Source organism: Vicia villosa, unplaced genomic scaffold, assembly GCF_029867415.1.
Source record: "Vicia villosa cultivar HV-30 ecotype Madison, WI unplaced genomic scaffold, Vvil1.0 ctg.003444F_1_1, whole genome shotgun sequence".
NCBI classification, from domain to species: domain Eukaryota; kingdom Viridiplantae; phylum Streptophyta; class Magnoliopsida; order Fabales; family Fabaceae; genus Vicia; species Vicia villosa.
In genome coordinates, this window is record NW_026706206.1 from 194,658 (window position 1) to 208,287 (window position 13,630).

A 13,630-nucleotide genomic window follows, 5' to 3' on the forward strand; every position below is an offset into this window, starting at 1 on the left:
CAGTAAACAAATTGGTACGCCTAGTGGAACCTTTGTGCGAAGTTTTTTTTTTTTTTTTTTCTAAATAAATATGCATATAAGTTCTTCATTTATGAAACTTGGGTTTAGGTGCAAAATAATCATGCATATATGCATAGTGGAAACATGTATGGAGAGATTTTTGTTTTGCCTTATGTTTTGGAATAAGTTTTTCTTTAGGCACATAACCAAGACCTTTTGTTCTGTTTCTACTAACTCCATATATCATTGAAGCTGTTTTTCTTCTATCTATGTTTTTAGTCATAAATGTCTGAAAAGATTTGTCATACTTATTTACGACATTATCTGAATCCACATAAGCTTCTTAGAGAATTTCTTCCTTAAGTTTAGAACTCTCACTTTTAAGCGTAGAGTTGTCATTCTTAAGAATAAAATTTTCTTCATTTGAAATGGAGAATTATTTCTATAGCTTACTATGTGATTCAAATTCAAATACATGGACTTGCTTCATATCCTTGTATATGTTATAAAGCTTCTGATATTTTTCCGAATTTCAGATAAGCATAATTCTAATTTAGAACAAGATAGGTCAGGAAATACCTCTTCAGAGTCTGACTCAGATTCAGATTCTGATGTAGTCTTTTCATCAAATGCCTTTATGCTTGCCATCAGTGCTTCATTTGCTTGCTCTTCCTTAGAGTCATCTTCTAAAGAATCCGAATCATCCTAGGTAGCCATCAATCCTTTATTCTTCCCTCTGAAGACATTCTTCTTGGGTTTGTCTTTTTTGAGCTCGGGACATTCATTCTTGTAGTGACCTGACTCCTTGCATTCAAAGCTTGTGATGTCTTTGCTAGCACCATACTTATTCTACCAGGAAGTAGATTCAAAGCGACCACTTGTCCTTCTTGATCCTTTAAAATTGCCTTGTCTTTTCTTCCAGAGTTGGTTAACCCTTCTAGAGAGAAGAGATAACTCATATTCTTCTTTATAATCTTTTTCAGATTCTTGTTCCTCTTCATCTTTAAAGAATTTAGTCTTTTTAGACTTTCCCATAGATTTAAGAGCCAAAAAATTTCCTTTTCTACGAGGCTCATCTTCTTCAAGATCTATCTCATGAATTCTCAAAGAACTAATAAGTTCCTCAAGAGTAGCGTTGTTCAGATCCTTAGACAGTTTAAGTGAAGTTACCATAGGCCTCTATCTCTTGGGTAAGCTTCTAATAATCTTCTTAACATGATTTGTAGTAGAGCAACCTTTTTTCATAACCTTCAGTCCTGCAACTAGAGTATGAAACCTTGAGAACATGTTCTCAACAGTTTCATCATCCTCCATTTTGAAGGCTTCGTACTTATCTATCAAGGCAAGCCCCTTGGTTTCTTTCACTTGAGCATTTTCTTCATGAGTCATTCTTAGTGAGTCAAATATTGTATTGGTAGTATATCTGTTTATAATATTTTCATACTCCATGTATGAAATAACATTCAACAGAATGGTTCTAGCCTTGTGAAGATTCTTGTAGTATTTCTTTTGTTTCTCAATCACCACCCTTCTTAGGTAGACATCAACTATCATATCCATTAGATCTACATCATGGCCAAGAAAGAAACTTTATATTATGTATTTCCAATAATCAAACTTTTCTCCATCAAAAAGTTGAGGTTTAACACTATAGTGACCTCTTTCATTAACAACGGTGCGACTGGTGGGTTTACTCCTGCCATTGTGTTTCAACAAAAATGTCAAGATCTTTATCTGACACAGTGAAGTGTTTGATATCAATCAATACTAGAACCAAATCTCTGATTCCAATTGAAGGTTAAGGAAACATAAGAAAGGGAGAGTTTGAATTGGGTTTCAAGAATGAAAACTTTTTACCAATCAAGACAAACAAACAAAGAACTTAGAATAAAAATAATGAACATAATATTTTTATCCTGGTTCACTATGAACGAACCGACCTCCAATCCACCCGCCAAGGTGATTTTTCCATATCACAAGGACTTAATCTACTATAGCCAAACTGATTACAACCATAAACACCTACTGTCAATGTCTTCTTGAGAATTCTGACTATACCCTAGTCTCTCAAGGAACAATATCAACTCAAACGTTGAGATACAAAAGGTGTTTTTACAAAGATGCTTCTAAGCAAGTATATGAACGAAAGTGTTTGAGAGCAAGTGTATGAACGAAAGTCCCTTGTTTTATGCTTTTATATCATCTAGAATTTTAATGTTTCGTTTAAGTGAATGTTGTGTAAAAGTTCTTTATTTTCATTCTTCTAAGTCTTCTTTATATGTGCATAGAAAGATCCGTTGAAGGGTGAAGATGGAATTCCATAATTTCTTAGCTGCATCCTTGCGTAACGGGCAACAGAAAATGGGAGACAAAATGTTACTATAGTATTGTCCATTCTCCACAAAATCACAATAGTGTAAGGAATATTTGATCTTATACCATGTATTATTTTCTCATGTAAAACCTCTTTGACCTTATCTTCTAATCTTCATAGGCTTCAAAATGCGTGTTGATGAAGCATGTTTAGAAGGATCAAAGGCTGAAAGAGATTCTTGAGAACCTTCTCTTTAGAGTCTTCAGAACTTGTTCTTCAAAACCCTGTCTTAGAGTTTTCAGAACTTGGTCTTCAGAATCTTCATAACTTGTGTTGTGCAGAAAGTCAGAGCTTGAGAAACACCAGAAGCTCATTTATCAGAGTCAGAGTCAAAATCCATTTGATGAGAATTCTTTCAGAAGCATTGTCAAATAGCATTCCGGAACTTGACTTTTCTTTGTAAATCACACTTTGTTATCTCTTTAGAGTCAAAGTGTGTTGAGTTCAAAAATTGATGACGTCACACATCACTTGATCAGAGTCAGAACTTGGTCGCAAAAGCTACACACTAGACACAAACCATTAGGGTACAAAATTATTCTCTAAGAAACAATGTATTTTTATCATCAAACCTAAAGTCCAGATGTAGAACCAAATCTTGTTCTTACAACCAGCTAGGGAATGACGCATTTTACAGAGTACTTGAGTGCACCCAAGTTGGCATATATCCATGAGCGAAAATAGAATTGTCGATCTTATAATTTCTTCCCATAGTTGGTCTTGATCTTTCGGCTTCTGTTGCTTATAAATAGAGTGAGTTAAGTATTGAGAAGTTTTTGCAAGCTTTTAGCTTTCAAGCTTACAATTGCTTTCTAGAGAAACATCTTTGTTCCTTATTCTCTAATAAATTTCAACGGGGGTGTTTTAGGATGTATATAAGTATCTTTGCACCCGAAACACAACTTATCTCTTTTCAAAAATTTATTTTCTTAACAATTCAAACAAACTTTCAAAGTGTTCATCCATTTTTTTTAAAGTTGAAACTTTCTGCACCAGTTTCATATTATTCAAAAGTTTCTTCATTCATTCTGAGTACTTGAAATACATTTGTTTGGGTTGTTACTTTGTGAAAGAGAAGATCAAAGGATTGAACTTGTATTCAAGGCAAGGCCAAAATTATGAAAAGTTATTAAAAGTGTTTGTTCTATCTTAATCACTAAGTTTGATGTGATAAGATATTGTAAAGAAAGCATGGTTCTTTCATTGAGTGTGTAGTTTGGAAGATTGTAAGAAAGTCTTTTTGAAGAGTTGTACAAAGATCTAACCATATTAGAAAATCTTCTAAGGAGTGGAGGATTAGATGTACCATTGGTTGATAAGGGAAACTAGTATAAATGTTGTGTGTCCTTTACATTCAAATTCAATATAAAAACTATCCCTTATTTTCTAAAAATTAAAAAAGTAAATGATAAGAAACTTTACATAAAAAATAAGAAAAAATAATTTTGTATATAGTGGTAAAAGAGTGTATATCATTACTAAATTTTTAATTTTTCGAATACTATAACAATAAAAAAGATATTTTGAAAATTTATGTAAACCCTCTAAAACTCTCCAAACCCCTCATGCAATACAAATTTTGAGTTCTTTATATTATGAGATATTTGGTGTTGTGAATAAAAGCAGACTATCTAAAACCCTCTAAATCAAAATCATTCAATTCTTTCCACTCAATTCTTCTATTTTTTCAAAGCCCTCCTCTCAATTCTCCTCAAAACTCCCAAACATATTAGTTTCTCAAATTATGAGATTTTAGTTTTTGAATAAAAATAAATCCGTCAAACCATTTCTGCCTAAATTCATCTATTCTTTTCACTTCATTCTTCCATTTTTTCACTTCCAAATCACTTCCTCCCCTTCCTTTTCAAACTCCAAGAAACCAATCTAATACTTTTTTTATATAATATACTTTTATTTTTCTATTTCATTTTTAATTAAGAGTCACATATATAAATCTTTAAAATCAAACAAAACAATGATAGTTTTTTATTGAACAAAGTAGATAATTTTTTTATAGAACAAAAAAGGAGATATCTTTGTTATTTAAAAAATAAACAAAAAAAAACATTTTCCCAAACCAGGTTCTTTAATATCTCCAATGTAATGTATACTTTAATATTTATTTATGCACCTCTTTTAAAAAATAGCTTTGAATGAGCCCCTCACTCTCTCTTTAATCAGTGACCATAGAGCTTTCATTATCTTGTAATTGAACTCCTTCTGAAGACAAATTGTTGTCTTTCTGAATTTCAGTCTCTTTGGGCAGACTATTAACTGATCTAGCAAGACGCTTCACTGAGTTCAAACGCAAGGATTTTGCCTTGGTACCTGAAAAATTTAAAAACATTCAAACTAATTATAAATAATAATAACTCATAATTATTCAGTATTCTAAAGTTTTATACTTATCAATAAATTTATTTAAAACTTAAATGCATTTTAAAATAACTGATAGTTGATGACTGTTGTTTCACTTATAGATGATAATTGATGACTGATAGTTGGTAAGTTAAATGAAATGTTTGGTAAATTAACCGTTTAACTAATTTATATATGTAAAATGACATAAAATATATCTAATACTGTTGTGAAGTTAATGCCAAGAACAAAGTATAAAACAAAAGATGAATAAAGAACAAGAAAGAAGAAAAACACAAGAATTAGTTATAACCGCTATTCTTTTACTTTCTCTTAGAAAACAAGATTACAAGTTAACAAGTTAACAAATAACCTCTTTCACCCTAAATTAAGATTTGCCGTGTACAATGATGAGAGACTAGTATGCTATTTATAATAAAACCTAACATACTAACTAATAGGCTTTTTCCACAAGGCCCATTACACAAGCCAACTTAATAAACAAGCTAACTAAACAAATTAGGGTTTAAAAACTAAACCTAATTTAACATGCTAACAATCCTAGCATCTTCGACACCAATATGTGAACAACCTTCGACTTCATGCTTAATACTGTCGAACCAAGAGTTCGATCCAATATCTCACAAATCTCCACCTTGGATCTAACTCTACAACACCTAGGGAACAAACTAGCTTTCTTCATGCAACTTTATTAACTGCATACAGTGGAAAAACTTGCAACTCGTCAATGACTTGGTGATCATATCAGCAGAATTGTGATCTGTCGAAACCTTCAGCATTTGGGCTTCTCCACGCTCGATTACTCCTCTGACGAAATGCAACCTCACATCGATGTGCTTAGTTTGCTCATGATATGCTGAGTTCTTCGACAGGTGTATTGCACTTTGACTATCACATTTAACAGTGATATCTTGACCTTGAAGTTTCATCTCCTTAGCAAAACCTTCAAGCCACAATGCTTCTTTCACAACTTCAGTTAGATCAATATACTCTACTTCAGTGGTTGATAGAGCAACAACCTTCTGAAGTGTTACTTTCCAACTAATTGCAGTGCTAAACATAGTGAAAACATATCCATAAATAGATTTTCTGGAATCCATACAACCTGCATAATGAGAGTTGACATATCATTCGGTTACTACTTTACTATCTTCACCTAAGGTTCCATCATAAATTAGGACCCTGTTCAGAGACTCATTTATGTACCTTCAAATCCACTTCAGTGCTTGCCAGTGAGCCTTTCCAGGATTCGCCATGTACCTTCTTACAAGACTCACTTCATATACTATGTCGGGTCTAGTAGAGATCATAACATACATCAAAGAACCAACTATATTAGCATATGAGATGCTATTCATATAGGCTCTTTCGACATCAGTACTGGGACACTGATCTATACTCATCTTGAATTGAGGGTTTGTTGGAGTCACAACTGGCTTCGAATTCGACATACCAAACTTTTCGAGAATCTTTCGTAGATATGCCTCTTGAGATAAGCATAACTTTGACTTCTTTCTATCTCTTCGAATGTCAATTCCAAGAATCCTGGAAGCAGCTCCCAGATCCTTCATATCGAACTTCGTATTGAGTTCAACCTTCACCCTCATTACATCTTCAACATTGTTGCTTGCTATGAGAATATCATCCATATAAAGCAACAAAATAACAAATGAATTACCAGGTCGAAATTGGAAGTACACACAATGGTCGAACAGACTTCTAATGAAACTTATGCATGCCATGAACTTGTCGAATCTCCTATTCCACTGTCAAGGAGATTGTTTCAGCCCATATAAAGATCTCTTTAGCTTGCACACATAATCTTCCTTCCCCTTTTCGACATACCCCTCAAGTTGCCTCATCTGGATCGTTTCATCTAGATCACCATATAAGAGCGCAGTCTTCACATCCATCCGTTCCAGTTCAAGGTCGAACTGTGCCACCATGGAAAGCAACATTCGAATGGACCTATGCTTCACAACAGGAGAAAACACATCATTGAAGTCGACACCTTCTTTCTGAGTGAAACCACTTGCGACCAACCTTGCCTTGTATCTTTTCGACGTCACTCCTTTGATTCCGTCCTTAACTTTGAAAATCCATTTACAGCTGACTAACCTTGCCCCAACAGGTTTCTTGATCAGTTCCCAGGTTTGATTATCATGAAGATATTTTATCTCATCATCCATGACCTTCAGCCATTCAGTCTTATTTCGACTCCTCATAACTTCCTTATAGTCTCTAGGTTCTTCGACTATAACCTCACTTGCAGAGATTAAGGCATAAGCTATAAGATCTGCATACCCAAGTCTATGAGGTGGCTTGATGACTCTTCTCGACCTGTCTCTCGATAATAGGTAGTCATCGACAGCTTCCTCAGCTTCCTCGGCATCTTCTGCTTCTTCTTCGACTTCATCAGGGATATGCAATTCAACATCAACATGCTCCACCTCAACAGGAATCTCTACCTGTTCCAGCTATTCGTCAAATGTTTCTGCATTTCGACCAACATCATCATTTTTCTTAAAATCCATCCGAGCTTCATTGAAAACTACATCTTGACTGGTGATACACCTCCTGTGACCTGGATCTAGGAACCATAGCCTATAAGTTTTGAATCCTTCAGGGTATCCCCTGAACATGCATTTCAGAGCTCTAGGTTTGACCTTGTCTTGCCTAATGTGAGCATATGCTATGCAGCCAAATACTCTCAGTTTGTCGAGATCTGGTGGAGTCCCGACCAAACTTCTTCAGGTGTCTTCATATCTAACGCTGTTTAAGGACATCTGTTTATCAGATATGTTGCTGTCGAAACAGTCTCATCTCAGAACACCTTCTTTAACTCAACACTAGTCAACATGCATATGACTCTTTCCAAAATAGTTCGATTAAACCTTTTAGCCAAACCATTTTGTTGTGGAGTACCTGCAGTAGTTTTGTGCCTTGCAATACCAGAGGCAGCACAAAAACTATCGAACGCCTCATTGCAAAATTCAAAGCCATTATCGGTTCTCAACCTCTTGACCTTTCAGCCAGTCTGATTTTCGACCAAAGTGTTCCACCTTTTGAAATTCTCAAAAGTTTCATCCTTAGTCTTCTGGATGAATACCCATAATTTTCTGGAATAATCATCTACTATGGATAGGAAATACCTCGCTCCTGAATGTGATGGACACCTTGCAGGCCCCCAAAGATCAGCATGGATGTCATCAAGGGATCCATGTTTTCTTTGCTTGCCTTTGTTGAACTTCACTCTGCAAGATTTTCCAAGTACACGGGGTTCACAAAACTTCACCTTTTCGACTTTGTCTCCACCAAGCAGATTTTATTTCCCTAATTTGACCAGACCCCTTTCACTGACATGGCCCAATCTCACGTGCCAGATTTTTGTCTTTGACAAAGGTTTTGTAGATGCAACATTTGTCGAACCACTTACAACTTCACCCTCAAGGGTATACAAGCCTTGTTTCTTCACGCCTTTCAAGACTTCCTTTGACCCCTTCATGACTCTTAGGATACTTTTCTCTCCTTGGAAAACATATCCTTTCTTGTCTAATTCACCAAGAGAAAGCATATTTCTCTTTAAATTAAGAACATACCTGTCATCAGTCAACAACCTTATTGACTGATCATGAAGCTTGAATCTCACAGATCCAACACCTGCAATCTTGCAAGCTTTGTTGTTTCCCAGCAGTACTGATCCACCATCTTGATCACATTATTCCTCGAACAAGTCTTTGTTTGGAGTCATGTGCCAAGTGCAACCTGAATCCAAAATCCACTCCCTCTTAGAGTCACTTCTCGAAACCACAAGGACATCAGATGATTCGAAATCATCTTGAACAATGGCTGCATTGCCATTATCCTTACCTCCATGATCTTTCAGGCGTTTAGGGCACACCTTTCTTGTGTGACCCTCCTTCTTACAATGATAGCATCAAATACCAGATGCTTCGCCACTATAAGACTTCTACTGACTTTTTCCTTTCTTCTTGTCGAACTTACCATCCTTTCGCAAGAATTTTCCTTTAACGGCCAAACCTTCACCAACAGTCAAAGGTTTATGCTCCTTTCGTTCGTTCAAATCCTTATAATACATGGCTGATTGAACTTTATCAAAGGTCAGGGACTCCCTTCAATACATGAGAGTTTCTTTGAAGTGAACATGTGATCGAGGCAAAATGCACAATAGTAACAACGCTTGATCTTCATCATCGATCTTCACATCAATATTTTCAAGATCAAGAATCGGCTTGTTGAGCATATCCAACTGCTCAGCTAGCACTTTATCTTCAATCATCTTGAATGAATACAAAGCTTGCTTCAGGTAGAGTCAATTTACCATTGATTTGGTCATGTACAAACTTTCAAGTTTCGTCCATAACCCTGATGTCGTCGTCTCCTTTGATACCTGCCTAAGAACCTTATCACTAAGACTCAATAAAATTGCGCAGTGTGGTTTCTCGATCATAGTCGTCTTCTCCGCTGCCGTTAATGTTGCATTCATGGCTGCCTCTCTCTTCCACGCTTCCAAGCAACCCTGCTGAACCAGTAGGGCTTTCATCTTCAAGCGCCACAGACCGAAATCATTCACTCCGGTGAACTTTTCAATCTCATACTTTGTTGAAGGCATCTTCTCCACGCTCACCGCACCAATTTGTTGTGAATTCAATGTCAAGAACAAAGTATAAAACAAGGGATGAATAAAGAACAAGGAAGAAGGAGAACACGAGAATTAGTTATAACTGTTATTCTTTTACTTTCTCTTAGGAAACAAGATTACAAGTTTACAAGAATAACAAATAACCTCTCTCACCCTAAATTAGGATTTGCTGTGTACAACGATGAGAGACTAGTATTCTATTTATAATAAAACCTAACATACTAACTAATGAGCTTTTTCCACAAGGCCCATTACACAAGCCAACTTAATAATCAAGCTAACTCAACAAATTAGAGTTTAAACACTAAACCTAATTTAACATGCTAACAACCCTAACATCTTCGACACAAGCATGTGAACAACCTTCGACTTCATGCTTAATCCTGTCGAACCAAGAAGCTACCCTTCGACCATACTAGAGTTCGATCCAATATCTCACAAATACATAATTATTTTATTTTAAATTTAAATAAATTATAAAGGATAAAAGTTGATTTTTGTTAAAATAATAAGGATAAAAGTGAAAGAAAAAATGATAAACTATAAACTATAAGAAAAAAAACTATTTAAAATAGTGTCTAGTAAATAAACTGTAACTTAATAAAATAAGTTATAAATTTGTGATGAAGAAATCATTACAAACAAATTTAAATGTTTATATGATATAAACTATAAACTAAAAAAGATATCTTATTGAACAAAATTTTAAAAAAATATTTGATGACCAAAATATGAATAAAATATAATCAACTCTCCATGTTTAATATTAGGAAAATTTAGCAAAAATGTTATTTAAGTTTCATTATTTTCTCTAAAAGATTTGCAGCTTTTAAAATATATAAATGACTTGAATGACATATATAATAAAATTGTTTAAAAAGTAGATAAAAATTTGAGGAATTACTTTTTTCTCTTCCTATTATTAAAGTGCGGTAAACAAATGCGAGTGCGGGTATTTAGTATTATAGAGTTTAAGAAAGTCACACAGATTCAGATTTAACGTTTAGATACTCACGTAATATGAAACTTGTTCTCCATATATATATATATATATATATATATATATATATATATATATATATATGAAAAAATGGATTGAACCCGTTAGATATATCTTCTTTGGCTAAATTTTTTTGGATGCTTAGTCAAGGTTGTTGTCACAAACCCTACACTTTATCTGTTGCATCCCGTTTATTTTTCTACAAACTTTAGCGAATGTGGACATGACTTTATGCCACTTTTAAGCTTAAGGAATGTAGGGTCTGCTAGGTCCACTCTGCTAGGGTGAAACAAGGTTTCTGCCCCGCTCACTCTACTAAGTACATTAAACCCCACCCTATTTTTTTAAGGTTATTAGAAATAGAGTTTGATCTAACTATATTTTACAAAACTGATATGTAAGGTGCTAATTTCCTTCACTAATAAATTCATATTTAGATGATATATTGTCCTAAGTGAGACTTTTAACACACACTCTCACACCTAAAATTGGACATTTAAGACAGTATATAAATGACGAGTGATTTGATAGTAAAAAATATGATAATAGATGACCAAACATGAGGGAACATTTTTACATTAGGACATTTCTTTATGAGCAACACACCTTGTGAAAGACACACCACATATTCACCAAAAACCTTAAGGTAATAGGTGTATAGGCTCTCTCACTTATAAATACTTAAGTCTCCACTTCCCTAATCATTGTGGGACTTCCCCAGACTTTGTTTCTCAACACTTCTTAACTCACACTTACTTTTACATACATTGGGGTTTTTCTATATGAGTAACACTTCTTGTGAAAGACACACCACATATTCACCTTAAATCTTAAGGTAATGAGAGACATATAAATGCTTAAATCTCCACTTCTCTAGTCAATGTGGGACTTCCTCACACTTTATTTCTTAACACTTCTTAACTCTTACTTGCTTTTACATTGGGGCTTTTCTATATGAGTAACACTCTTTATGTGAGACATACCACATATTCACCTTAAATCTTAAGATAATGAGAGACATAACATATATTCACTCAAAATCTTAAGGTAATAGGTGTGTGAGTTGTCTCACTTATAAATGCACAAGTCCCCACTTCTCTAATCAATGTGTGATTTCCTCACACTTTGTTTCTCAACACTTCTTAACCCACACTTGCTTTTATAATGGAGATTTTCTATTTGTGTAACACTCTTTGTGAGAGACACACCACATATTCACCCAAAATTTTAAGGTAATGAGATACACATTATATATTCACTCAAAATCTTAAAATAATAAGTGCGTGGGCTCTCTCACTTGTAAATGCTCAAGCCTCCATTTCTCTAATCAATGTGGGACTTCCCCATACTTTGTTTCTTAACACTTCTTAATTCACACTTGATTTTTCTCAATACTCCTTCTAAGTGTGAGTCTATCCACAATGCTTCCCCTTAAGAGGAAGCTCTTTCATCCACATACACTTGTATCACCGTTGGCATTTATAGGTCATCAATTTGTGGGTCAACATGAGGGAGCATTTATACATTAGGATCTTTCTTTATGAGCAACATACATTGCGAAAGACACAACACACATTCAGCAAAAACCTTAAAGTGATAGATGTGTGCGTTCTTACTTATAAATGCTCAAGTCTTCACTTTTCTAATCAATGTGAAACTTCCCCAAACTTTATTTCTCAATACTTCTTAACTCAATCTTATTTTTTCTCAACAATATTCATATAATATATCATCCGATGTAAAATTCTTAAGAAAATAAATACATAAATAGTCCGAACTTGTACATTTGTCAATTCTAATTACAGGTATTAGTATCATAGTATTCTATTCAAACTTACCCATCCTTAATAAACAATCATTTGAATATGGTTGTGGAACAAAAGTTTGGTTGGTACATAAACAAAATCCAGCATGAACGAAAACATAACCAGTGTACAAGATGAGTATAGTTAAAAAATTAACCGTGACAACAAAGCCTAATATAAATAACTAATTTAAAATAATAATATCAAAGACTAATCATAAAAAAAGTTAAAATTTAAAAATATGTAGACATGATTTTTAATGTTAATATTATCAAAAGTCTTTAATAGAAAAAATTACTTTTGTTTATAGTTTAGCATGAAGGGATTACTCACTTGAATCACCAATAGTTACATCTTCATTTGTTTTCAATTCAACTGTAACCTGGTTAGTACCACCAGCAGAATCAGCCACTAAACCTGTAAGATTTCTTGCAAGATGTCTAATTTGTTTCAGACGCAACCTTGGTGAGTTATCTAGCTTATAAACTAGAGTTTCCACGTTAGATGAACCTATTGTTTACATTACAACATTATAAGAAAAAAAATCAACATGCATAATTTAGTATAATGATTTTTTTAAAGAAAAAGCAATGTAACAATATTAATATCTCACCATGAGAAACCTTTGTTCCCAAATTCAATGTTTCTTGTCCTTGATGAGGGATACCAATACCATGACTAAGAACTCTATGATCTAGTGAAGTAGAAGAATTCACACCTTGAAATTCATCACTAGTACTAGCTTCACCAGCACTTGATTCTAGACCAAGAGGATTATTAGGAGGAAGAGGAATGAAAGGAACATTGACATTACTAGCATTTGCATTCGCATTCGCCGCTCTTTGTCTCCGAAGTTGATAGTTTCTTCTTCGTCGCGCAAGGTGTCTTTCCCTTTGTTCTTGCGTCATCGCTTGCCTCCTCTGCCGATCCCGTATCCGCCTCCTCTCCCTCTCCTGCTCTCGCTGAATTCTCCGCAGTTCGGTTCTCTCCGGAATCTCTTCCATCCTCACTCTCCCTTGTCACACTTGTTTTCTATTTGCACAACACTTTTTTTTCACCCTTGTCACACAGTTACATACCTAAAGTATTTATAACCAATTGAATAATTTAAACAAATATTTAAAAAGGATATTAACAATTAAATCAAATTATTTCATTAATAAATATATATAAAAAAAGATTATGATTTTATGGAAAAGAATTAAAAAAAACACTAAGAGAAATTTTATATAAAAAGACATAAATAAGAAAAGAAACAATTAAAATAGAAAACTTATTATTTAATAAATAAATAAATAAAATAATAAATAAGAAGAAAGTTAGAGAACTTAGCTGGAAATCCTATGTGGTGACTCCTTGCAGGTCCACCATGAGGAAGCGCTTTTGACATCGTTGGATCTGGAAAGCTG

General features: G+C 34.1%; 1 protein-coding gene across 1 annotated transcript; it reads right to left on the reverse strand.

The window, feature by feature from the left end:
* Positions 1 to 4,547: 4,547 nt before the first annotated feature.
* LOC131640992 (uncharacterized) lies at positions 4,548 to 13,225 on the reverse strand. Its single transcript, XM_058911333.1, has 5 exons — positions 12,835 to 13,225; positions 12,574 to 12,731; positions 6,349 to 6,355; positions 5,410 to 5,421; positions 4,548 to 4,702 (listed from the first exon to the last, which is right to left on the reverse strand). The coding sequence occupies exons 1-5, from the start codon at positions 13,223 to 13,225 to the stop codon at positions 4,548 to 4,550; spliced, it is 723 nt and encodes a 240-aa protein (XP_058767316.1).
* Between the last annotated feature and the right edge of the window lie 405 nt (positions 13,226 to 13,630).

What these genes read in the sequence shown, in the direction of transcription:
- LOC131640992 (XM_058911333.1), bottom strand. Translation starts at nt 13,225, where the DNA reads ATGGAAGAGATTCCGGAGAGAACCGAACTGCGGAGAATTCAGCGAGAG. An exon ending in GGGAACAAAGGTTTCTCATG is followed by an intron (nt 12,732 to 12,834) that starts GTGAGATATTAA and finishes TGTAAACAATAG; the next exon opens with GTTCATCTAACGTGGAAACT.